Here is a 25,504-nt window from a genome sequence, read left to right as displayed (position 1 = left end):
CCAGAGCCTCTGATTAGGTGGGGTTTGAAGACAGTGGCATTTTTATATTTCCTGTTGAGTCAGGGACCACCCTTTGAGAACCACTTATTTCAAGGGTGATATCAAACCATCTGTTAACAGCGCAATGACTCTGGTAAACTCTGCAGACACATAATTTAATTAGCATCTTGATGTGTAGGAAGAATCCTGGCATTTGAGTTGTATTTGAACGTGTTCAGCTAATAACAGTAACCAATTATCATGAAAAATTCAGTGAATTTGATCTGGAGACAGAAATGGTCAAATAATACTAGAGGCTTTGTGTGGGGGCATGACCCCAAGAGTTCCAAAACAGAGAGGAAGAAAGTCTCAGAGCTACTTCTGAATACTCTGGTATGGTCCAGAAAGGACAGGAAGAAGGTACCCCAGTTACCAGTTCTAACCCTTAAGTTCAGGGTCACAATCTCCTCATGAGGTTCCATGTACTTGGGGCCTGGGTAACAGAACCTTGAAGGGTTTGAGGGCATCTGTTCACCATCCTCCAAAGTTGTTACACTTCTCAGAGGGAAGCTAAAGTCTCTTCAGCTGGTCCTGGTGTCTCCAATTCTCACCCTGCACACCAGGAGCACTTTGCTTCCATTCGAGTTACCCACAATTTAAAGAGGACTTGCCTTTTGCCAGAGATCAGTGTCCCTTTCATTGGGGAACAGTCTCCCAGACGCATAGACTAGAAACTCTGAGGATATCTGAGACCTCCCCCCTTACCCCCTTTCCAGGCCATGAAGAAATAAGCTGCCTCTTCTCCAAAAGTCCCACAAATGAGCTATCTCCTCTCATTTCAGACCAGCTTCCACACCAGGACACTCTAACTCCTGAATCTGTTTCCCATTACCTTCCTGTAGCCCGGTCCACTGATACCCCAGCCAAGGGGCTCCCCATGACTATCTCCCAATTCTTCAGCTGCCCCTAGGATGAGGCTTAGTCCAAGAGCTTGGTATGAATCTCTTCAAGCCTCTAAGAGAGTTTTTCTGGAGTTATTATTTTTTTAAAATAAGCTCTCCTTTTTTAATAGAAAAACAAAAAAGGAAAGTGGTTTTGGGTTTCCCCAGATTGGCACAATGACCCTCCTCCTCAGTCCTCCAATGCCAGCCTGTGTTTCAGCAGCCAGAGAGCAAGAGTCTCGGGTTCCTACCTCGGTTTGGAATGACCAGCTTGCAGGGCAGGGCCAGTGGGATGATGGAGTGCTGGTAGACCAGGGCAGACAGGGACCCTGCAGGGAGGGAGACAGCATGTCAAGGCAGTGTCACCAGGAGCCCACCCAGCCCATCTTCCTTAGTCAAACTCTTCATCTTGTTTGTTTGTTTGTTATTTCTTTGTTTACCTTTGCTGTCAGGGTTTTCACTGGGGCTTTGAGACTGCAAGCTTCCATTGCTCTCAGCAGACTCTTTTTCATTTTTATTTTTTTTATTCCCCCTAGGGTTATGCTGAGACTGGGTGCCAGCATTATGGTGGCCATTGTTTCACTTTTTCCTCCCCAATTTTATTGGATAGTACAGAGAGAAATTGAAAGGGAAGAAGAGAGAGAGGGAGAGAGAAAGCTAGATATCCAAAGATCTAATTCACCACTCAGGAAGCTTCTCTCTTGCAGGTGGGAACCAGGGGCTTGAACCCAAGTCCTTGTGTATGGTAATGCATGTACTCAACTGGGTAAACCACCACCCACTCCCTCAGACTTTTTTTTTTATTTAGATAGATTGTGAGAGACAGAAAGTGAGAGAGTGTGTGTGAGAAAGAGAGAAAAGATGACATCAGAGTCCTTTTCTACCAATTAGAAAGCTTCCCATTTGCATGGTGCTCCAGGGCTCAAACACAGTTCCTTGTGAATGCCAAAGCATGAGCATTCTCCTAGGGTTTTTTTTGTTTTTGTTTTTTGCCTCCAGGGTTATCTCTGGAGCTCGGTGCCTGCACTATGAATCCATTGCTCCTTATGGCCATTTTTCTTTCTATTGTTGTTGCTGCTGTTATTGTTGGATAGGACAGAGAGAAACTGAGACAGGAGGGGAAGACAGAGAGGGGGATGAGAAAGACAGACACCTGCAGACCTGCTTCACCGCTTGTGAGTAACCCCCCTATAGGTGGGGAGCTGGGGGCTCAAACCGCAATCCTTATGCCAATCCTCGGACTTCGTACTGTGTACTTAAATTTCCCCTTTATTACCTCTTCCTTACTCAAAGTTGCATATTCATTTTTTTCATTCTCCCTTTGTTAGCAAGATCCTAGAGAGGATTCTTACGACTCCACAGCCCTGTGTTTGCCCAACAACTAACTCTGCTTTATAAAGTTCATCCCAGCTTCTTCTTCTTTTTTTTTTTTTTGGTCTGGGGCTTGGTACTGGTACAATGAATCCACTGCTCCTAAAGACATTTTTTTCCATTTTATTGGATGGGAAAGAGAGAAACTGAGAGGGGAGGGGAGAGAAAGACACCTGCAGACCTGCTTTACAGCTTGTGAAGTGCCCCCCCACCCTGCCACAGGTGAAAAGCCAGGGCCTTGAACCCAGATCCTTGTACAGGTCCTTATGCTTAGTACTATGTGTGCTTAACTGGGTGCACCACTGCCCAGCTCCTAACCCAGCTTCTTTCCTGAGTCTCTCCCCACCCACCTCCTCCACAGATGCTGGAGCCCCATTCTCAGGACAGTGGCACCTATCAGAGGGTTGTGGGATCAAATCCCAGTTGGGTCACTTCTACAAGCTATTGAGTCAGTCTGATTTCCATGAGCCTCTGCTGCCTCATGACCAAAGCAAAATGGGGGCAAGTACACCCACCACAGAGGACTGTGATGAGACCAGATGTGACAGTAGGTCCCAGGAGAGGGACATTCACATAGCGGGTGGTCAGTCACAGCAACCTGTGAGAGAACTGCTATTTGGACTATACTGACAATGAGATTCAAAGGGAAGAGAATACACACATACAGAGACTTGGCAGAAGAGCAAGACACAGAGAAAGAAAGCCCCCGTCCACCTTCTCTGTTGAGTCTTTGACAGGGGAGCAGGCAGAAGTGGGGTGTAGAAGGAGGATGTAGAGGGACCTTGAGATAGGGCTGTGACACCTCAAGTAGACCCTGGAGACCAAAGGAGGCATAGGGTGTGGGGGAATGGGGGACAGCTCACCAAAGTTGGGCTCATTGGGGCAGCCCTTGAGTTTGACGCCTCTGGGGCCCGTCTCTATCAGGAAGTGCCGCACCAGTTCATGAGTCATGTCCCCTAGAGAAAGGGGGGGGGTTTGGTCATTTAGCAAGGTGTCCTCCCACCCATACCTAGTACCATCCCATGAGTCTCCAGTGTCCAGAGCTCAGACACAAAGAAGAATCATGGATATAACACAGTCCAGATTCCTGGAATGGAAACCACACTGCTCCCATCCCAGCCTTCCAGAAAATCTATTCATGTCCCCCCCCCCCCAATAAATTGCTTTCCTTTTTTCTGCCACAATGGCTAATCACCAAGCTCAAGACTCAGCAGGACTCTGCACAGTCAAGTTTATCAGGGTGATTGGAGACCTGTGGAGCCCCAAGACAATCTCCCAGCACCCCAAGATCTGAAGGTACTGCAGTGAGCCCTAAGTCCAGGTGACCATATCCAAGCTTGGGCAGGAGGTGGAGGTACCTTTTTTATTCTGCTGCATGATGGTGGTTGGGGGAGAAGACACCTTCATGGCCAGTCCGTAGGCGCCCCGGAAGGAGTGGCTGTCGCGGATAATGAAGGCCCCAGGCTCCTGGTCCTTCAGGAGGGCAATGGCTGGATGGGGAGGAAGCGAGGAGGGAAGAGGAGGAAATGAGAAGCACACACACTGCACTGGCCTCACTGCCACCCAGCAGGGCCAGTTGAGGCTCAGCTCATTCCTTCTTCCTTCTGGGAGGAGAGCTTCCCTGAGAGTGGGTTTGAGCACACCTAAGGGTCCTCCTGGGCTAACTGACCAGCTTCTTCTGGAACCAGCTGGAAGGCACTACTACAGTTACATCCCTGGCATTGCAGCTTTAAAGTAGCCATGGCCAAGGCTGGGTGGTGATGCACCCAGTTGAGTGCACACATGTTACCATGCACAAGGACCCAGGTTCAGGCCCCTGGCCCCCTTCCCCTCCTGAAGGGAGGAAGCTTTACAAAGGCTGAAACAGAGCTACAGGTATCGCTCTGTCTCTCTTCCTCTTCCTCCCCTTCCCTCTCAACTTCCCTGTCCTATCACATAAAGAGAGAAAAGAGGAAAGAAAAAATATGGTGGGGGACAGGTGGTGGTGCACCAGGTTAAGCACACATAGTATGAAGCATAAGAACCAAGCAAGGATCCCAGTTCGAGCCCCCAGTTCCCCACCTGCAAGGGGGGGGGTCACTTCACCAGCGGTGAAACAGCTTGAATGTGTCTATATCTTTCTCTCCCTCTCTCTATCTTCCCCTCCCCTCTCTTTTCTATCCAAAAAAAAAAAAAAATGGCCACAGGAGCAGTGGATTTGTAATGCTGGCATCAAGCCCCAGCAATAACCCTGGAGGCAAAAAAAAAAAAAAAAGAAAGAAAGAAAGAAAGAAAAAGAAAAGAAAAGAAAGAAAAAAAATGGCTGCTGGGAGCAGTAGGTTTGTTCTTCAGGTACTGAGCCTTAGCAACAACCTTGGTGGCAATAATTTAAAAGAAAAAGAGGAGTGGTCCGGGAAGTGGTGCACTGGTAAAGCTTTGGACTCTTAAGCATGAGGTCTCAAGTTCAATCCCCAGCAGCACATGTGCCAGAGTGATGTCTGGTTCTTTCTCTCTCCTTCTATCTTTCTCATAAGTAAATAAAATCTTAAGAACTACAAAAAAAAGAAAGAAAGGAAGGAAGGAAGGAAGGAAGGAAGGAAGGAAGAAAGAAAGAAAGAAAGAAAGAAAGAAAGAAAGAAAGAAAGAAAGAAAGAAAGAAAGAAAGGGGCCAGGCAGTGGTACACCCAGTTAAGCATACATAGCACCATGTGCGAGGACCTGGATTCTAGCCCCTGCTCCCTACCTACAGTGGGGATACTTCAGTAGCGGTGAAGCAGATTTGCAGGTGTCTGTCTTTTTCTTTCCCTCTCTCATCTCCCCTTCCCTTTCAGTGTCTCTCTATCCTGTCAAACAAAATAGAACAAAAAAAAAAAAAAAAAGGAAAGATGGCCACCGGGAGCAGTGGATTCATACTGCACCATGCCCCAGCAATAACCATGGTGGCATTAAAATTGAGAGAGAGAGAGAGAGAGAGAGAGAGAGAGAGAAAAGGAAAAACAAAAAAGCAGCCATAGCAGCACCTAAGTGGCCAACAAACACTGTTTCAAATTTCAAACTTGACAAAAACAGGCAATAGTCTGGACTGCTCATGGAACAACACCCTTTCCTGCACCCACAGACTCCCCTGGGACCCTGAAAAGTCCTTTTCACATAAAATGTGGAAAAACCTGCAACCCAGGAGGTGGCTCAGTGGCTGAAGTGTTAGATTCTCAGGCCTGAGGTCCTAAGATTAATCCCCAACATCACATAAGGCAGAGTGAGGCTCTGGTACTTAAAAATAAAGGGGGGAGGGGAGGGCAGTAGTGCAGCAGGTTAAGCACACATGGTGCAAAGTGTTAAGGATGGCATAAAGATCCTGGTTTGAGCCCCCGGCTCCCTATCTGCAGGGGGGTCACTTCAAGAGGGGCAAAGCAGATCTGCAGGTGTCTATCTTTCTCTCCCCCTCTCTGTCTTCCCCTCTTCTCTCCATTTCTCTGTCCTATCCAACAATGACGACAGCAATAGCAACAACAATAATAAGCACAACAATGATTAAAAAAAACAAGAGCAGCGAAAGGGAAAAAAATAGCCTCCGGGAGCAGTGTTGTTGTGGTGCAGGCACCAAGCCCCAGCAATGACCCTGGAGACATATAAAATAAAATAAAATAAAATAAAATAAAATAAAATAAAAGGAAAGGGGCCAGGCAGTGGCACAAATAGTTGAGCATGGATGTTACCATGCACAAGGACTGAGGTTCAAGCCCCCACCTGCTGGAGGGAAAGCTTCGCAAGCAGTGAAACAGTACTGCAGGTGTCTCTCTTCCTCTCCTTTCAGTTTCTTTGTCTCTATCTAATAAATAAGTATAATAAATAAGTGGAACTTTAAAAAAGAACAAAAGCTGTGCAAAGATCTCCCACATTTTTTAGGTGGGGAGCTAAAGCTTCTTGTGGTCATGGCTGACCTTCAACTTAGTTGAGAGAGCCAACATAAGTGATTTTTTTTTTTTTTTTTTTTTTTGCTTAGAGGGTTATCACTGGGGCTCAGTGCCTGCACTATGAATCCACTGCTCCTGGAAGTTATTTTCCCCCATTTTGTTGCCCTTGTTGTTGTTATTGCTGTTGTTGGATAGAACAGAAAGGAATCGAGAAAGGAGGGAAAGACAGAAAGCAGGCAGGCCTGCTTTCCCACCTGTGAAGCAACATTCTTGCAGGTGGAGAGCCGAGAGCCCGAACGAAGATCCTTACACTGGTCCTTGTGCTTTGTGCCATGTGCAGTTAACCTGCTGTGTTACTGCCCCGTCCCTGACAAGTGATTTAAAGAGCCTTTAAAAGAACGCCTATAGCCACCACTGGTGGTGTCCACACTTGACTGTGGGGAGGGGCTTCTTGCTGTCTGACTTCAATCCCAGCCCACCTCTCTGGGACCCATCTCACCTGCTGTGGAGGGGGCTGACCTGCTTGTGTCCCAGCCCAGTGAAGGACCTTGGTGTCACCTCACACTCACCCTGCTCCCTGGAGATCTCTGGCTTGTACCAATACTTGGAAGTGTCCTGGACGAACTTCACTTTGGCCCGAGTTTCAGGGCTGTTGTCTGAAGGAGAAAGAGAGGAAAAGAAAGCATTATGGGAAGAACCAAATGACACAAAAAGAAAAAGAAAATCACACTGGCATCTATCACATATGGCAAAGTAATGCTCTGGTTCTTAAAAATACAAAGAAAGGAGCCAGGTGACCCCCCCCCCCCCGCCCCAACACTTCATCTGCACTATTCCAGCCTTTAGGTCCATAACTGTTCAACACTTTGTTTGACTTTGTATGTTAACTCTCTTTTCAGGTTCCAGATGACAGCATGATGCCGACCGGACTTCCCTGGACAGAAGACCCCACCTATGTGTCCTAGAGCTCCGCTTCCCCAGAGACCCAACCTACTAGGGAAAGAGAGAGGCAGACTGAGAGTATGGATTGACCAGTCAACGCCCATGTTCAGCGGGGAAGCAATTACAGAAGCCAGACCTTCAACCTTCTGCATCCCACAAAGACCTTGGGTCCATACTCCCAGAGGGATACAGAATGGGAAGCTATCAGGGAAGGAGGGGATGGGGTACGAAGATCTGATGGTGGGAACTGTGTGGAGTTGTACCCCTCCTATGCTATGGTTTTGTTAATGTCTCCTTTTTAAAATAAAAAAATAAATTTAAAAAAAAGAAAGGATCCAGGTGATGATACACCCAGTTGAAGGTACATGTTTCAAAGCACAAGGACCCAGGTTCAAGCCTTTATTCCCTGCCCACAGTGTGGGAAGCTGGGAATATGAGCTTATCCAGAAAGAGGGTCTTTGCAGACAAGATCAAATTATGATGTCATGTGGAGGGTGAGGGACATAGTGTAGTGGTTCTACAACAGACTGAATCTGAGGCTTGGGGGATCCCAGGTTCAATCCCTCATACCACCTTAAGCCAGAACTGAGTAGTGCTCTTGTAAACATAATAATAATAACTTTTTTCAAAGTCAAACTAGAAGAGGGAAGACCCTAGTCCCTTATATGGAGTGGGAAAGAGATACAGGGACATGGGGATGATGCCACATGAAGATACTGGAGCCACGCCCTTGCATCCTGGACAGATTCTCATTCCATCTCCAGAAGGCATGCTGGAGAATACAACCCCCCACAGCTGTGAAAGAATGTGTTTTTGTTGTCTTAAGCCACTAAGCTCGGGATCCCCAGTTGTGGTACTAGGAAATGAACATGGAAGGTTTGCTTCCTCAAACCCCACCTAAGCATCACTAGAAGGACCAAAGAGCTGCCTACTCTCCCCTTCCTGTTTCCTGTGAGCCATCAATGGCCATGGGGTAGCCCTCCTGCTGGAAGACCTCACAGGATGCTCCTCTTCTCCTTGCAACTTCCCTTCCATGGGGCTCAGATACCCCACTTTCCAGCCCTTTGTCCACAGCCTCAATTCTTCCCCAACTTTACCAGGCCCACCTTGAATAGGAGGACAGAGAAATACCCTTCTGTCCACTTCTTCCCAGTCCCATCCTCACTCTCCTTGTGGAAAGCTTGGCTTCCATATTCTATAGGCCAAAACAGTCATTATTGCCTGGGACACAGATGGCACAGCTGACTCAGAACTTAGAAGCCAGGACTGGGTTGTGGTTCACCCAACAGAGCTCACACGTAACCATGCACAAGCACTCGGGTTCAAGGCCCCAGTTTCCACCTGCAGGGGAGAAGCTTCAAAAGCAGTGAAGCAGGTGACTCTCTGTTTCTCTTCCTCTCTCTCTGCCCCTCCCCTCTCAATTTCTCTCTGTCCTATCAAATAAAACGGGGGGGGGGGGGAGAGGCCACTGGGAGTGGTGGATTCATTGTGCCAACACCAAATGCCAGCAATAACACTGGTAGCAAAAAAAAAGTATTTAGAAGCCACTGCTGTACCCACTTCTTGCAGCTCCATGGTGCTTCCAGAGAAGGGGAGTGATGACCCAAGCCACACAGGGGGCTCAAGGCAAGACCCTCTGAGACCTTCCTCAGTAAGACATAGCTCAGTACCCAAGACACTCCTGGGCACCAAAGAAAGAGGACAAGGGCCAAGGAGAAGGGAGCATTCCAGTGCTGCCTGCAGGGACAGACTCAGGTCTGGGGGAGCCTGCCCAGCTCATGATGTTGACATTTGAGGCACAGAGCACAAGAGGGCTGAGCTACATGCCTGGTGCTGTGTTCACTTCAGCTTGTAATTTGCACCCTGCTAGGTGCCTGGGCTCTGTCCCTGGAGGACAGTGAAGAGAACTCTGCTCACTTTCCTGACAGCTGGACCTCAGGCTAGACAGCTAGGTCCTTGCTGGCTGCTGCAAACAGCCTCTGCCAACCCCCCCCCCAAGCCCCAGGACCCATGACCCACTGTCTTCCCTCCTAATGAGCTGTCAGAGGCAGCTACAACCCCACCCACCTTCCTGTGATTATTTTGAGCAGAAGAGATAGTGGGAAACAGGAAATGGCCCAATGACTAGAAGGCTTGAGTCCTCCAAGGAGAGGGGCTGGGAACCAGATGGCACTGGTGGGCCACAGGAAGCAAGGACATGCAGGGCTTCTGTTGGTGGGTGTCCCGGCCTGGCAGGACCCAGGAGGGAGATGCAAAGAAACTCAGCAGCCAGAACCCAGACCTAGATGCATGGAACATTCTGAGTCCTCCTCCACAGCCCTTGTGGTGGGGGTGGGGGACTGCTGAGAAGCTGCAGGCCAGCTGAAGCTTGGACCGGAATGTTCTGATGCTGAGCCCTAAGTGAGGCAAAAATGCCAGGTCCTGGCGACAAGTGAGGACCTATGTGGGATTCAGGGGAGCTAGGCCAGGAGAAACCAGGCTCTGGAGACAATGCCCAACCCTGGAGGGCTGGGCAGTGTTACACTTGGCTGAGCACACACATTAGCATGCATGAGGACCTGGGTTTAAGACCAGCTCCCCCCCCCCCCCCACCGCACCCGTCCCTGTCTGCAGGGGGGAAGCTTCACAAGTAGTATCTTCGTTTCTTCCCCTATCTCCCTCTCTCCTCTAAAAGTTTCTCTCTGTCTCTATCCAATAATAAATAAATAAATAAAATATTTTTTTTAAAAGACTGACGCTAGGCCCTGGGACACAGACCTGGAACTGTTGAATCTATTGTTAGTGTCCTTAGGGTAGGGACAAAGCACTGGTAGGTGGCAGAGAGGCCCAGGTTTGGAAGGTGTATGGCCAAGCACATGCTAATCAAGAGACCCTGGATATTAGGAGGTGTGTTAAGATGAGTCCCAGGCCTGGATGGAAAGCCTGGGCTGGCTATCACTTGCTGTGCAGCCCTGGAGAGAAGATAGAGTCTCTGTGCCTCAGTCTGCACATATGGGGAGCAGGGTTAGCGGTGCCTACTTCCTGGGGTGGCTGGGAAAACGAGTGGTGAATGAGGTGGTGACATTTTCAACAGTAGCATCACTGTTGCTGTCCCCACAGTGATTTCAAGGACACCTATGATGCCATGATGCAAATGAGGAAATTGAGACCCTGGGGTCAGCGGTCCAGAACCGGGTGCTGAGACAACAGAAGGGAGCTGGGGAGACAGGGACAGACGCCCATATCCCGGGGCAGACCCACCTGGCATGGAGTACTTGGAGAAGTCAGGCAGAGTGTGGGAGAAGGAGACGGTGCTCCCCCCGCTGGGGGAGGACATGCCGCTGGCCACAGGTGAGGAGGACACCTTGCCGTTGATGGTGGCATAGTTGGGGAGGCTGCCCGCGCGGTCACCCATGGACATCCTCCGCTTCTCGGGCAAGGCTGGTGTGGGGCTGCCCTGCCGGAAGGCAGCCGAGTCAGGCGACGGGGAGGTGGCAGGGCTGCTCAGGCCCGGGTAGTAGGCAGGCGACACAGGGAAGGAGGGTGTAGAGGGCGCCTGGTAGCCTGAGGCACTGCTCTGCCGGGATAGTGCGGGTCTGCGCTCCTCAGGGGTGGAGTGGCCACCATAGGCTGTGTGCCTGTCCAAGCTGGGGCTGCCAGGCACCACAGTGCCAGAAGCCCCCAGGTGCCTGCCCAGGCTGGGGCTCCCAGGGCTGGGGGTTGTGCTGCCATGGAGACCTGAGGCCAGGCTGCCTTGGTGCACCCCAGGGTGCCGACCCAGGTTGGGGCTCCCGGGAGTGGCCACGAGGTTGCTGCCATGGAGGCCTGAGGACTGGTGGACCCCTGGATGCCGGGCGAGGCCTGGGCTCCCCGGAGTGGTCACAGTGCTGCTCTGGGGGCTGGAGACCACGTTGCCATGGAAACCAGCTCCGGGCCCCATCACCTGGCGGTGACTGAGGCCAGGACTCCCAGGCGTGGCCATGCCGGAGTTGAGGGCCCGGCGGCCAAAGCCAGGGCTGGGGGGCGTGTTGGTGCCCACTGTCCGGTGGCGTGCCTGGGGGCTCCCGGGCACGGGGTGGACACCGGCCGAGCTAAATGGAGGCCTGGCTTGGCCGTCAGGGGTGCTGAATGGCTGGAAGGCGTAGTCGGGGCTGCTGTAAGCTCCACTGCTGCCCGTGGCTGGGAGCGGCGAGGAACTCTGGTAGTTTCTCTGTGCCGAGGGGCTGGGTTGGCCCAGGCTGCCGGAGCGGAAGCTGGGGTCCATATACGGCTGGGTGGGTGTCCAGTGGCCCTGACTGCTGCTCTCGCCGGAGGGGAAGCTCCCCATGGAAGTGCTGGAGGGAGAGAGACAGAGAGAGAGAGACAGAGAGAGAGAGAATGAGAACAACATCATACACTAGTCAGCGATGGACGGGCTCCCATCTTGAATCAGGACAACAAGATCCCACCAGCCTGCAGAGGGGTATGGGGCTGAGTCCCCCTCATGAAGCCTCAGAAGGAGAAACTGAGGCTCAGAGGGCCTCTGCTATCAGCCCACAGCCACACAGCTCATGAAAAACCAACAACAGTGGTCAGGAGATGGCGCAGTAGATAAAGCACTGGATTCTCAAGCATGAGGTCCTGAGTTCAATCCCTGGCAGCACATGTACTAGAGTGATGTCTGGTTCTTTCTCTCTCTCTCTCCTCCTGTCTTTCTCATTAATTAAATTTAAAAATATTTAAAACAACAACAACAACAAAACAAAGACCCGGGTTTCAACTCATCTGGGTCTGATTCCAAAGCCCATGCTGTACCCATGGCATACAGAGCTGACTCTAGGGCCACAAACTCAAGCAAGGTCTGCTTCTCCACCCACCCCCCTCAGCAGAAGGTGGCTGTCCCATCGTCACCAGCTGTAGCACAGATGCTACTCACCTTCCTCCTATTCCCTCTGAGCTATCCCTGCCTTGACTCAGTTTCCCCCAGGTGTGCTCTCATAATCATTAAACACTGGTTACACTGGAGGTGGGCTCTTGACACCCAAAAAGCAAAGGTGAGGGCAGCTGATGAGGGAAGGTTTCCTGTCCAGCCTCTGCAACTGGAGCTTCCTGCCTCCCACAGTGATGAGCCTCCCTTCCCCAGGAGCACTTAAGTCAGGGTGGCCCAGCTCAGTGCCCAAGGGGTGTGAGGTGTATGACCAAGACAGAGCCAAATGCAGGGAGAAGGTCAGGGGCCAGGACAAAATCCCAGAAGGGCCCAGAGTGACAGGCCACTTCTTTCTCTGGAATAGTCTAGATGCTGAGGAGTGAGGGTCATGGCAGAGCTGGGGGCACCACAGTGGAGTTCTGGGAGATGCTCCTGAGGGAGAATAGCTAATCCCAGGATCCAGGGTCCAGGGTCCAGCTAATCCCAGGAGGAGCCAGCACCAGAGTTGGGGATCTAAGTGAGAAATGGTGAAAACTTCCTCATGTCTGGGCTTCCTTTTCACAAAATCAAAATCCCCTCCCTACCCCCAGAACAGAACAGAATTGACAGGGGAGGAGGAGACAGAAAGGAGGGAGAGAGATACCTGCAATCCTGCTACACTATTTGTGAAGCTTCTCTCCTGCAGTGGGGAGTAGGGTCTTGAACCTGGGCTCTTGCACACTGTAACGTGCACTTAACTGGGTGTGTCCAGGCCAAGTAGCCCTTTTCTTTCAAACAATGCCCTCTCTGTGCAGAGTCAACCTCTGCACTGGATCCTCTTCCCTGTTAAAAGCTGGGGGGGGAAGCTTCATGAGTGGTGAAACAGTGCTGCAGGAGAATCTCTCTCTTTCTCTCTCTCTCCTTTTGGCTTGTGATTTCTGTCTTTATCCAAACAAAACTGTGGAGCAGGAAAGATAGGCTGGAGGTATATGAGGTTTCAGATTTCCCAGACTGCAGAAGGAAACTTCCTCTGTTTACCTAGTACCCCCGCCAGCCCTGACCTGGAGGCATACTACATAGGCCCCAAGCTAGGAAGTTGGGGGACATGGGGAAACCTGGGAAAAGTGGTGGGTCTCCTCCTGGGGATAAGATCCAGGTGGAGCATCCAGCTAGTGTGTGTTGTGTGTGTGTGTGTGTGGGGGGGGAATCCTCCTGTATCTACCACCTTCTGTCTCACCTGTGCTGGTCTAGCCCCCAGCTTCATACTGCACTCCCAAGCATGGTGGAGGCCTTCCTGCCCAATTCCAGAATGCCAGCTGCCTAGTCATCAAGACAGGTCTCTCTGGCAGCTGTGTGCCCATAGCCCCTCATAGCCAACATGCCCCCAGCCCTCCGTTCTGCTGTGCTGTCCTTCTAGAATGTCCTCCCTCCCATCTTCACCTTCTAACACATTCTAGACATCCTTCTGGTCTCTGCACTAACACCTCCAGAACCCACCTCCCTCTGCATCTGCTTGGGCACGTTGGGCACCCTTCCTGCACCTACCAGGTAGGCACAGAGCACAGGCCTGGTATGGGGGTGGGCAGAGACAGGGGTCTGGAATCAGACACCTTCAGAATCCTGTTTTGCTGTAGGGCTGAAAATCTACTCTGCCCCTTTGTGCCTCAGTTTCCTCTTCTGAAACTCAGCAAGAGCAACAGTACTCACCTCAAACGGGGTCACTAATAGCCTGGATGCTGAGGCACACATTACCATGTTCTAGGACCCAGGTTCAAGTCCCCATTCCCCACCTGCAGGGGTGGAAGCTCCAGGAGTGGTGAAGCAGGGCTGCAGGTGTCTCTCTTTCTCCCTTTCTATCTCTCCTTCCCTCTTAATTTCTCTTCCTCTATCAGAAATAAATTTTAAAAATTTTAAAGGCTTGCTATGAGGATGAAATGAAACCAGCATCTGAAGCAGTGCTCCAGGGTGGGGGTGGGGTGTCTCTCCCTGTGCCCCCACTGTTGGTCTCTGGAAGCAACCCCTGCCCATTGAGAGGCCTCAGCCCCCTGTCCCAGCCTGGCTACCCAGCCCTCCGGCCCCACTTACCTCTCAGCGCTGAGGATGGGGCTGCTGGTAGAGAGGGGACTGGGAGGGACGAAGGAACTTCCCAGGGTCCCATTCCTCAGGGGGGGCTCGTGGCTGTAGGCCTGGACAGTGGGAGCAGTAAAGCTCTTGGACTCGGGGTCCTGAGCTCGGGGCCCTGTCACTGCAGTCCTCACCACTGACTCGACGTAGCTCCGGGGCTCTGCTAGGGACAAGGAGACAGACAGACACTGAGCACAGTCCTGTGGGGGCATGTGGACCCACCCAAACTGCCTGGGAACCAGCCTTCCAGGTCCCCCACCTCCATAAAAGTCCACCAAGTGGACTTTTTCAGTATTCCTCCCAGACTTCCCGGCATCCCAACATCAGAGGGCGTGGAGAGAGGACAGATGCCAGAAGGGCCACTTGGCAGGGATGGTCAGTAACCAGCCCTGAGATGGGCCCACACAGTGCAGAATGCAGAATCAGGGTGGGCTTCTCCAGGGACACACTCAGGGTTAGAGGACATTTCTGTCCCCTCAAATCCAGGCAGAGTCCTGTCTCCCTTGGGAGACACTCTGTCTACAACAGGGGCAGAGGCAGAAATGGGCTGGAGACACAGAACTGGAGTTGATGCTGGCTGCAGAGTGCCCTCCTCTCAGAGAAAATCTCCATGTAGACAAGAGTGTTCTGCACAATGCAGCCTCCTGGATGCCCTCCAAGCTTGCTTTCTGCACCTCAGGCCCAGAGACCTCTGGACATAGGGAGCAGGTGGTTCACTTGAGCCCAACTCACAGAGAGTAGAGGCTGCTGCCTGTCTCTCAGTTTTTAACCATCAGCAGTAATGGAGAATAGGGGTGAGCAGAGTAACAGCCAACAGCAGGTGTGGGATGCACAGGAGACCTGAGCTCCCAAAGCTGGAGTCCTCATGAACCAAAGTCAGCAAGGTCTCCTTAAAAGCCCTCCTCTACCAGGCAGACCACCATCCATGCACCTGCCAGCAGCCCCAGGCCACACTGGCTGCAAAGGCACCTTTCCCTGGACCAAGCAGAGGCTGTCGGGATGCTCTAACACCCCCACCCGGGAGCAAGTATTTCAGTTTTGGTGGGTCAGAGGGTCCCTACTATAACCTCTCAGTTCTGCTGTTTTGCGATGCAAAACAGAGTGTGGCCCTGTTATAATAAAGTTTTATTTATAATCACCAGCAGTGGTGGGCTGGGGGTGCTGCTATAGTTTGCTAAGCCCTGATCGAGCCCAGCTCCTTAGCTGAGAGGAAAAGAGATTTGCTCCTGTAACATACAGGCAACCAGTGACAGAAGATTCTAGCACCATGGTCCAGTGAGTCATGCAGCTGGCTCTGGGCGGCCTAGGGAGGAGCCCACAACCTCACAGGGAACCTCCTTTTCCCCATCCCCTGAGCTGCCTGCCCAACAGAACTCCAGCCAATAGCCAAAGGAGAGACAACTATTCAGTGACAGAACTAGCAAACAATTCTATGAGGAGAGGAGGATTGGCAGAATCTAAGTCCCTTGTCTGGCAACCCACATGGTCTGGTCAGGGGACCCACACAGTCTGGCCTAGCATCTATCTCCTCAGTACTCCCTCCCAAGCCCCCCCACTTAATACAGAACCAACTTGAATTCAGGAGCTGATAGCTTCAGAGTGTCTTTAGTTGGGGGACTGGCTCTGTGGCCTGGGGTCACCCCACCTGGCAAAGGGACCATCAGAGGGGCTCACACTGACAGAGATAATAGTGGGCATTCCTTTTTCCCCTGTCCTTCAAGGCCCAGGGTCACATTCTCTAATAATTCCTAGGTTCCCTCAGGCTCTCAAAATCTAAGTAGCCACCCAGGGAGTACTGGTTGCTAGGTATCTGCAGCACTTGGCACCTCCATATATGTCTGGCCTATAAATCAGGGGGTGAATGACCTTTCCCTTCTGCCCTCCCTAAGGTGCAGAATAACTAAGGACCCCCCAGGGGGCACACCTCCACTTTGCTCCTTCCCTGGAATTCCTGCTGAATCCCCAGGGTACAAGTACAAATCCACAAGGACATCTTCTCCCACCATCCACTCCCCAGCCTGCTCCCTCATCCCTAGAGGCCAGCCAGGGTCCTCACCACAGGGCTCTAGACGGTAGTGGTCTTGGCAAGAGGGAGGGCACAGGACCAGTCACTGCATCCCTCTACTCAAGACCTCAGCTCAGCTCAGGTTGGGCCCCTCCAACCCCACTCTGCTGGTTCCACCCAGTCTCCTCCCTCTTGCTAGAGCGCTTCTCTGTCTCTCACTGATTTGCCCACACCTTTGCAATAGCTTCCATCACACTTTGCTTGGTTGCTCCAGTTTCTGGTTCCTGCCAGCCCTCCAAAATTGGAGAAGTAACTTAACCATGCTATAAACACATGCACGCAGCCCTTCTTTTGAGAATGATCGCTGGGATCAAAGCGAGGGCCTCAGACATATGAGGCAGGGGCTTTACCACTGAGCTACATGCCCCGCTCATATATACCCTCTTGTACCATCAGGAAAGGGAGATAAGCTGGCCATACCACCCTGTCCCAGAGCCTGGATTCAGCCACGCCTAGGGCCCAGGGATTCTGGCTCCCCTCTGGCCTGCTTGCCTGAGTCCCCACTAATAAATGGTTTCTGGTCTCCACACAGTGACCTCAGCTCAGTAAGTGACCGGGGAGATAGCTCAGTGGGTAGAACACAGGAGTTGTATGCATACGAATCTGGGTTTTATTCCCAGTCCTGCACATGTCAGAATTAAGCATTTTGATTTCTCTCCATCATAAATAAAAACGTTTTTGAAAAAGAATTCTCAGGCTATCAGGAGACTTGAGAAAGCTCTAGAAGAGCTGCATTCCTCGGGCAGTAATCTCACTGTTCCCTCTCCACTTCCCACTGGACCCTGAGGCAGACAGAACCAAAAGAGCTCTCAAAGCTTCTGAATGTGGGAGAGGTCTACAGCCATACCACCTTGAACACACCTGATCTTGTCTGAATCTGGGAGGGCAGAACCGCTTACTGGGGAACAGCTGCCACCACCTTCCCTGGTGGCAGGAGACAGCTCCTGGGCTAGCAGCCTGGGCCTTCCAGAGGCCCACTCCTCCTCCTTCCCCTCTCCTATTCCCCCACTTCTCCCACCAGTCTCTCCCTTGATCATCTGGTCTACCAGCCACTTGCCTCCCCCTTCCTGCATCTCCAAGGCTGAGATCAGGAGAGAGTGATATACCCTTCCACTCCACCCTCACCTCTCATGAACTCAGAGCAGGAGGGACTTTTGGGGAGTTACTTGACTTCCAAGTCCATTAAAGAACTGTTCAAAATACCAACTATAGAGCCAGGTGGTGGCACACCTAGTTGAGCATACATAGACCCAAGTTCAAGCCCCCGGTCCCCACCTGTAGGGAGGAAGTTTCAAGAGCAGTGAAGCAGGGTTTCAGCCATAAATAGCGCCTCCGCCCCCTTTCTCCTCTCTCTCACCTCAATTTCTCTCTGTGCTATCAAATAAAATGAAAAAAAAAAAAAGGGAGGGAGAAGGCCACCAGGAACGTGTGGTGGATTGGACATGCAAGTACCAAGCCCCAAGTGATCCTGATGACAATTAAAATAATGATAACAACAACAACAACAACAGCCAACTATTGGGCGGGGAAACAGCATACTGGTTCTACAAAAGCTCTCATGCCTGAGGCTCTGAAGTCCCAGGTTCAATAACTTGAACCACCATAAGCCAGATAAGGTATACACATAGTGTGCAGAGGGCCTCTGGGTTCATTTCCCCGACACCACATAGGAGCACCGTGGGGAGCACTAAGGAAAATCCACTGATGGTGAAGTGGCTGCTGTGGGGCAGGAACCCCCAATTAAATGATCATCAGTGTGCCAAGCTCAGTTTTCCTAAGTTTTCAGAATGGGGTTCCTACTTCAGATTCCTTTTTCTATCTAACTCTCTCTCTCTGCTTTCTCTTCCCCCCACCCCACTTTCTCCTCTCCCTCACCTCAGGATGATATGGAGCAAGAACAAAAAACATTAACACAGTTCCCCCTTCTTTTCACTTCCTGGAGGGCTGGCCTGGGGCTCAGACGCCTCATCTGTAAAATGGGAAGGTGAACACTTACCTGTCTGGCCAAGATCACATGACATGAGGCAGGAAAGTGCCTCCTGATTCTTCCTGGCTGATTCCAGTGCTCACAGCTGATAATAGCAGTGTCACCTGTGCCCCCCGCCTGGCCAGTTCCAGCTTCCCTTGCTGTCTCCCCACTCCCTCTTTTGCCATATTCCTCCTCCCCACCAAATTATGGGGCAGGGCAGGAGAGGTGGGGCCAGGGAGGGTGCTCCATGCGGAACATTCCAGGAGCCCAAACCCATCCTGAGTGGCTGCTGGAGGCCCAGGAGAAATGTGGCCCCACCAGGCACCAGCAGCTCTTCATCATCCACACCCTCCAGTGCCTTTTTTTTTTTTTTTGGCCACCACTGGGGGTTATTGCTGGAACTCAGTGCCTGCAGTGTCTACTCTACCACTCCCAGCAGACATGTTTCTGTTTCTTCTTTTTAAAATTTATCTTATTTAAATTTATGGCAGAGACAGAAAGAAGTGTAGAGAAAGAAAGGGAGGGAGAAAGAAAGACATTCGCAACAGTGTTCCAACAACCATGAAGTTTCCCCACTGCAGGTGGGGACCAGGGCTTTGAGTCCAGGTCCCTAGATATGGCAATGTGTCCTACAGGAGAGCCACCACCCGGCCCCTGAGAGGCCATCTGTTCCTGGCAGCCTCCCCAGCCCCTCCCCCTTTCTTTTTATTTGACAGAGAGAAAACGAGGGGGAAAGGGATGCTAGAGAGAGAGAAAAATAGAGAGAGATAAAGAGTGAGGGAGAGAGGGGGAGATAGAGATGGAGCTGAAGCCCTACTTCACGCTCTTGAAGCTTCCTTCCTGCAGATGGGGACCAAGGGGACTTGTACCTGGGTCCTTGAACATGGTAGCATGTGTCCTCCCAAGAGAGGCGTGGAGTGAAGGGACCTTCCCACTCCAAGTAAAATGAGGTTGTATAAATGGGGAGAAGAAAGAAGTAAAGAAATTCTTGCCTGAATTCCAGGTCTCAGAACTTAGAAGTTCTCTCTCTCTCTCTCTCTTTCCTCATTCCATTCCCATTTCTTTCTTCCTTTCCTTTATTTTTCTTTCTTTCTCTCCCACCCACTTTCTTTCTTTCTTTTTTATTTAATTATAAAACTTTGGGATTTTCTTTACAAAGGTATATAGTCATACAACTACAGTCAAAACCAGTCTTTACTGAAAAAGAGAGAGAGGGGGACGGAGAGGGGGGAGAGGGGGGAGAGAGAGAGAGAGAGAAAGTGAAAGAGGGAGAGAGAACCAGAGTATCATACTGGCATATGCAATGTCCAGGTCTGAGCTCAGGCCCTCATGAGAACAAGTCCTGTGTTCCACCACTGAACAACCTCCCTGCACACAAAGGGTCTAATTTCAGAATGAAACACTGAGCTGCAGTGGTGGTGGTGGCTCACCCGGTAGAGTACACATATAATCATGAACAGTGCCCTGGGTTCAAGCCACACACCCTCATCTCCAACTGTGGTGTAGGGGAAGCTTCATGAGCAGTGGGGCAGTGCACCAGGTATCTCTCACTCTCTCTCTGTCTCTCACCCTCTATTAAAGAAAAAAAAAAAAAAAGCAATGGCCATTGGGAGTAGTGGTATCCTGCAGGCACCAAACCCCAGTGATAACTCTGGCAGAAAAAAAAAAAAAAAAAGAACAAAAGGGGGGCCAAGTGGTGACGCACCTGGCTAAGCTCACACATTACCATGAACAATGACCTGGGTTTGAGCCTCTGCTTCCCATCTGCAGGGGAAAGGCTTCAGGGGCAGTGAAGCAGGTCTGCAGGTGTCTTGCTCCCTCTCTGTCTCCCCCCCCCCCGTCTCAATTTCTCTTTGTTCTATCAAAACAAAATAGAAAGAAAATTAAAAACAAAAAAGGGGGGCGGACACCAGGAGTGGTGGATTAGCAGTGTTGGCACTGAGCCCCAGCAATAATCTTGATGGCAATTAAAAACATAAAATAAAATAATCAAGTCATCTGAGTCTCTGTTACACTCTGCTCCCTTCTCCCACCTCCACTGATGCTGAGACACCCCCTGGCATCTCTGTCCTCAGCAGACTGGCTCAGTCACCTTGACTCCCCTGCCTGTCTCACAACCCAGGATTAGGTGCACAGTAGGGGCTCAAATAATCCACACCTGTGGTGGTGCCCTAAAACCCCCAGTGCCAAAGCCCACCCATCACCAAGGATGTTGAAACAGGAAGATTCCCCAGAGGGAATCCCCAGAGGTAGCCAGCGCCTTCCCCAAGGGCCAATGTGTCCTGGTCTACTCTAGTCAACAGAAGAATACAGCCAGCAGAGAAGCAATTGGAGAGGCCAGGCCTCCCGCCTTCTGCACCCCATAGTGATCCTGCATCCATGCTTCCAGAGGGATAAGGAATGGGAAAGCCTCCAGTGGAGGGTAGAGAATGTGGAACTTTGATGGTGGGAATTGTACCCATCCAACCGACTTGTTTATCATAATTAAATCAATTTAAAAAAATACAGTCTGATCTGAAAGCCCCCATTCACATCCCCCTGGGAAGAGTTTTCAGCAATACCCTGGCATGTTTCCACTCTTGATGCCCACATGGTATTTGGCCGCTGCTCTCTTTCTTCTACTTTCTGCGTGAAGAGGAATGTCCGGTCCCCATGCCCAGTAAAGTGACTGGAGGATGCACCCAGAATAATCGCATAGAAAGAGACAGCCTGGGGCTTGGTGATGGCTCAGCTGATGGAGCACAGACCTGGGTTTAAGTCCCTCTGTCTCCACCTGCAGTAGGGAAACTTCATAACAGGTGGAGCAATGCTGCAGGTCTTTCTAATCTCTCTCCCTCTCTATTTCTCTCCATCCCTGGATCTCTACAAGAAAGAAAGAAAGAAAGAAAGAAAGAAAGAAAGAAAGAAAGAAAGAAAGAAAGAAAGAAAGAAAGAAAGAAAGGGGTTGGACACAGGTTTAAGTCCCAGGCCCCCACCTGCAGTGTGTGTGGGAAGCTTCACAAATAAGTGACGCAGTGGTCCAAGTGTCTTCCCCTTTCCTCTCAATTTTTCTGTTTCTATCAAAAATAAATAAATAAAATATTAAAAAGAAAAGAAATAAGAGGAAAAATGCCACAGTGAATGGTGGAGTCATGTAGGCACTGAGCCCCAGCAATGACCCTGGTGACAGAAAAGAAGGAGGAAAAGAAAAGGACAGCTTTTTTCATGTGCTGGCCTGGCGTGAGCCCTTAGCCTCCCCCTGCCTGGACAAGTCTTTCTGTCATCTTGCTTCTCTACACGTCACCTCCTCCTCAGTGAGATGCCCTCCATCCCACCTTTCTCCAGGTGCTACTATGATGATTAAGCCAGATGAAACTGCAATGACACTACCAGGCTCCTCCCTGTGGCTGGTCTGGCCTTCAAAGCTCTGCACCTCAGAGCCCTTTGCTCCAGCCTGCGGCTCCCCTGAGCTCCCAGCTCCACTGACTGTGCAATGCCTCTAGCAACCCCAGGGCCTTTGCACCTGCTCTTTCCCTTCACATGGAACATACTTCATCCACCAGACCCCCTTAATTCATACCAGTCACCTTGAAATCATGTTTCTCCAGTCAAGATCAGGTTCTCCAGTGGGTGTTTTTGTTTTGTTATTTGTTTGTTTGTTTACTTATTTTATTTTATTGCCTCCAGGGTTATTGCTAGGATTTGGTGCCAGCACTAAAAATTCATTGCTCCCGGAGGCCATTTTTCTCTTTATTTATTTATTTATTTATTTATTTATTTATTTTTCTATTTTATCTGATAGGACAGTGAGAACTTGAGAGAAGAGAGATAGTACAAGAGAAAAACAGGCATCTGCAGACCTGCTTTACCACCTGTGAAACTTCCCCTCTGCAGATGGGGAGTGGGGGCTTGAACCTGGGGTCCATACACATGGTAATGTGAGAGTTGAGCTCAACTGGGTGCACCACTGCCTAGTGCACTCATCGTTGTTATTATTGTTGTGGTCACTGCTGTTGTTGGATAGGACAGAAGAAATCAAGAGAAGACGGGGAAGACAGAGGGGGAGAGAAAGATAGACACCTGAAGACTTGCTTCACCATTTGTGAAGCTACCCCCCTGCAGGTGGGGAGCCAGGGGCTTGAAACGGGATCCTTAAGCCAGTCCTTGCGCTTTGTGCCATGCGTGCTTAACCCACTGCACTGCCGCCTGACCCCATAAAAAATATTTTTAAAAAATTTGGGCTGCAAGATAGCATGCCTGGATACTGCACCTGCTTTGCCATGTAGGTGGCTCACATTCAAGTCCAGCTCCAGTAGTTCTCTCTCTGTAACTTTATCTGAAAATCAGGTTGAAGCAGCAAAGCCCCAGTGACAACAACAACAAAAATAATAATAAATAAAAGCAAAAAATGAGTGCTAAAGAGGGCAGCTCATGGCTCAGTAACATGACTCCAAGTTGGGGTGACTGTCCTACAGAGACATCTGCAATGTCGAGAACACTTCTGGTCACCATGACAGGGTAAGTACTACTAGCATGTGCCGGGGAGGGGCCAAGGGCACTGTGAGACCTCCCACAATGCACAAGGAGGACCCAGAGCAGCTGTCAGTCCCAAGTATTGGTGGTGGGAGGCTGCTCTGAACCCTGTATGTGGAACATATCCCAGAAATGGGGTGATGTGCCCCAGGGCCTCAAGAGAAAAGAAGTGGCAGGAAGGACACTGAATATGCGACACTGGAGCCTAGCAGCTAGGGTTCAGAAGGTGCCTAGGGTGACAGCTCATCACCAGGGGTGGGCCCTGAAAATGACATGCCTGGTGCCTGGTCATCTGAGACTCAGTCAGAGAAGAGAGCTGTTGCAACGCTATTTACAGTGACAACTCAAGCCAATAAAGAAGTAGCACAGCCACAGTACGAAATACTCTGCAGCCATGAGAAAGGATGAGCACCTGCCTCCTGTGGCAACACAGATGGAGCTGGTGGGGGTCCCCTAAGTGAAACAACTCAGGAGAAGGAAAAATACCAGATGATGTCACTCATAGGTGGGACACGAGGAAATGAATCAAGGAACAGACCGCATCAAACTCTGAGGCTCGGGTACAGAACTGAGGTCACCAAATAGGAAGAGGAGGGGACAGAGGGTTTAGGGGGAGGAAGATCCTATGGACAGTGGCGGGTGTGAGGGATGGACACCTTGGTGGTGGGCTAGGTGTGGAAATACACTATTTGAGGAGTGATGAAATGGCTCACTGAAAACATGCATAGTCTTGTAATTCACCAACATGAGTGACATCAATTTAAAAAACAAAATGATAAGAAATAAAGAATGAGAGACAGCCCTGGGATAGACAGACCAAGGCTGGCTCTTCAAGAAAAGCCGCTCCAGCCCCCAGGAAGCAGATGCAGTCACACAGCAAAACCACACTTACCTTCTGGAAGTTCCATCACTACCTTCCCCTCATCTTCCTCTGGGGGAAGATGAGTAGAGGTGAGGAGCAAGGAGAGGCAGGAAAGAGAGGCAGGAGATGAGGAGTAAAAAGGAGACAGAGAAAGAGGATTAACAGGGATTATTTCTTGAGAGGATTATCTGAGAAAAGGGAGTTGAGAAAGTCATTGGGGAAAAGGGAGGCCAGAGGCAGCTCACCACAGAGCAGCCCCAGGGATGGAAAGGTCTCCTCTTGGCAGCACCCCTGGACTCCAGTGTGGGCTCAATGAGGCAGAAGGCATAGAATCTGAGGGGTCCTCCTCTCCACCAGGAGCAAGCCTGGCCCTCTTGCAGACCCCTGTCTCAGCCTGCTGAGTCTCAAGCAGGAGTGCTTGGCAGGAGCAGCCCCACCCTTTCCCTCTCCTGGTGACCCTGTGTCCCTGGCCATGCAGACACTTCCTGAGGGAGGCAGTGCCCAGCCATGTGACCCTGTGTGGGGGCCACACATCATGCAGGTGCCCGCCTACCTGGCAGGATCAGTCTTCTGGGGACTATGGAGAAGAAGCCACATTGTGCCCGAGAGCCCCAGCCCAGCCCTCAACCACAGCCTGGGGAGCACAGGCTGGGGTTCCATCTTCTCATGAGGACCTCTGGGGGCCCCAATGACCCGTGTTGGCCCCATGGGAAGGAAGGAGGAGCTGGGCAACATGAGGGAAGTGTAGACTCAGTGGTGCATGTGTCTGTGTGTGTGTGTGTGTGTGTGTGTGTGTGTGTGTGTGTGTGTGTGTGCATCTATCTACCTGCTTGTGTCTTCATGAGCCTGTGTGTGTCCCCATGTGCCCACGTCCCCGGTATATGTATGTTTGTGAGTTTACATGAGCACATGTGCCTGGACTCCAGGAAGGAGGCATGTCCAGCATCCAGCAGAGAGCTGACCTATTCCAAGGAATTGGAGGCCAAGCTCCACAAACCCCCAAGTCAAAAGAGGCTGGGAGGCTCAGCAAGAGAGCTCACCCAGGAGGTAAGCCTGCTTTTCACATACATGAGATGTGGGTTCAAATCTGGCCCCCATTGCAGTGGGGGAAGTTTCCAAGCTGTGGTATTTGTCTCTCTGTCTCTGTCTTAACTAAAAAAGTCTCCTCATAGTAGTAAGACCTTGGGGATGACAAAAATAAAAAGTAAAAAAAGGATCTGGGAGTGGGGTGGACTCACAAGTCAATATATGGGGGTGTTATAAAGGACTCTGCCCTCCTCAACCACTGAAGCCCCCCCCCCCCCATTCTGGATGGACCTGGGCATGGACACAAAGCCACCTCATTACCACGTGGGTCCCTGGATCCTATCTCCTCAGGGAGTGTTCTGATTTGATCCTGAGGCCCTTCCCAGGACCCCACTCCTCCTTCTGCCAGCCCCCCACGACCCCCCTTCCTAGTCAATCACTTACCACCCATGGAGTACAGCACAATGTCCGCAGGGTTGTGGGGTTTCAGACCCAGAGCAGACAAGGGTGTCTTGGCCAGACCTGGAGGGGAGCGCACTGCACCCCAAAGGAGAGGAGAGATATCAGCAGTGAGTCTTAGGGTGGAGGATGGGGCAGCTGAGAGAGGTGATTGCAGGCTGGGAGGTTGGGGTGGGGGTTGGTCAATGCCCTTGGTCTTGTTTCTTGCCACTTCAGCAGTGCACAGAGTGCACAGGAAGTCTCGATCTTGACCTTCAGCCAGGATAAAATGGGTTCTGTCCGTAGGCCTCTAATTTCTTCATCATGGCCCCGGCACATGAATATGGTTTTCAAGAAGATGAAGGGTCCTTTTTCTTCCTTTTTCTCCACATGCTCCTCTCTCTTTTATCCCCCGTCCCACTACTCCTGCACACGCACACATACTATTCATTTGCCATCAGGGTTCCTGCTGGGACACGGTGCCTGTACAGCTCCATCATTCCTGGCCACCATATTTT

General features: G+C 50.9%; 1 protein-coding gene across 23 annotated transcripts in view; it reads right to left on the bottom strand.

Moving 5' to 3' along the window:
• The window catches only part of TNS1 (tensin 1), a 254,731-nt gene that overhangs the window by 9,248 nt on the left and 219,979 nt on the right, over positions 1-25,504 (bottom strand). For 11 of the 23 annotated variants that reach the window (XM_060193921.1, XM_060193925.1, XM_060193927.1 and 8 more), the window contains 8 exons: positions 24,993-25,085; positions 23,553-23,591; positions 14,076-14,277; positions 10,367-11,439; positions 6,754-6,840; positions 3,650-3,781; positions 3,155-3,247; positions 1,172-1,249 (listed from right to left, as the gene is read on the bottom strand). In XM_060193921.1, the coding sequence (XP_060049904.1) occupies positions 1,172-1,249; positions 3,155-3,247; positions 3,650-3,781; positions 6,754-6,840; positions 10,367-11,439; positions 14,076-14,277; positions 23,553-23,591; positions 24,993-25,085 (1,797 nt within the window). Of the gene's footprint in view, positions 1-1,171; positions 1,250-3,154; positions 3,250-3,649; positions 3,782-6,753; positions 6,841-10,366; positions 11,440-14,075; positions 14,278-23,552; positions 23,592-24,075; positions 24,100-24,992; positions 25,086-25,504 lie in introns of those variants that run through there. The other 12 variants (XM_060193936.1, XM_060193935.1, XM_060193914.1 and 9 more) reach the window with 6 other exon arrangements.

Source organism: Erinaceus europaeus, chromosome 7, assembly GCF_950295315.1.
Source record: "Erinaceus europaeus chromosome 7, mEriEur2.1, whole genome shotgun sequence".
NCBI classification, from domain to species: domain Eukaryota; kingdom Metazoa; phylum Chordata; class Mammalia; order Eulipotyphla; family Erinaceidae; genus Erinaceus; species Erinaceus europaeus.
The sequence above is the reverse complement of the archived record's forward strand: the minus strand, read 5'-3'. Positions and strand labels throughout refer to the sequence as shown.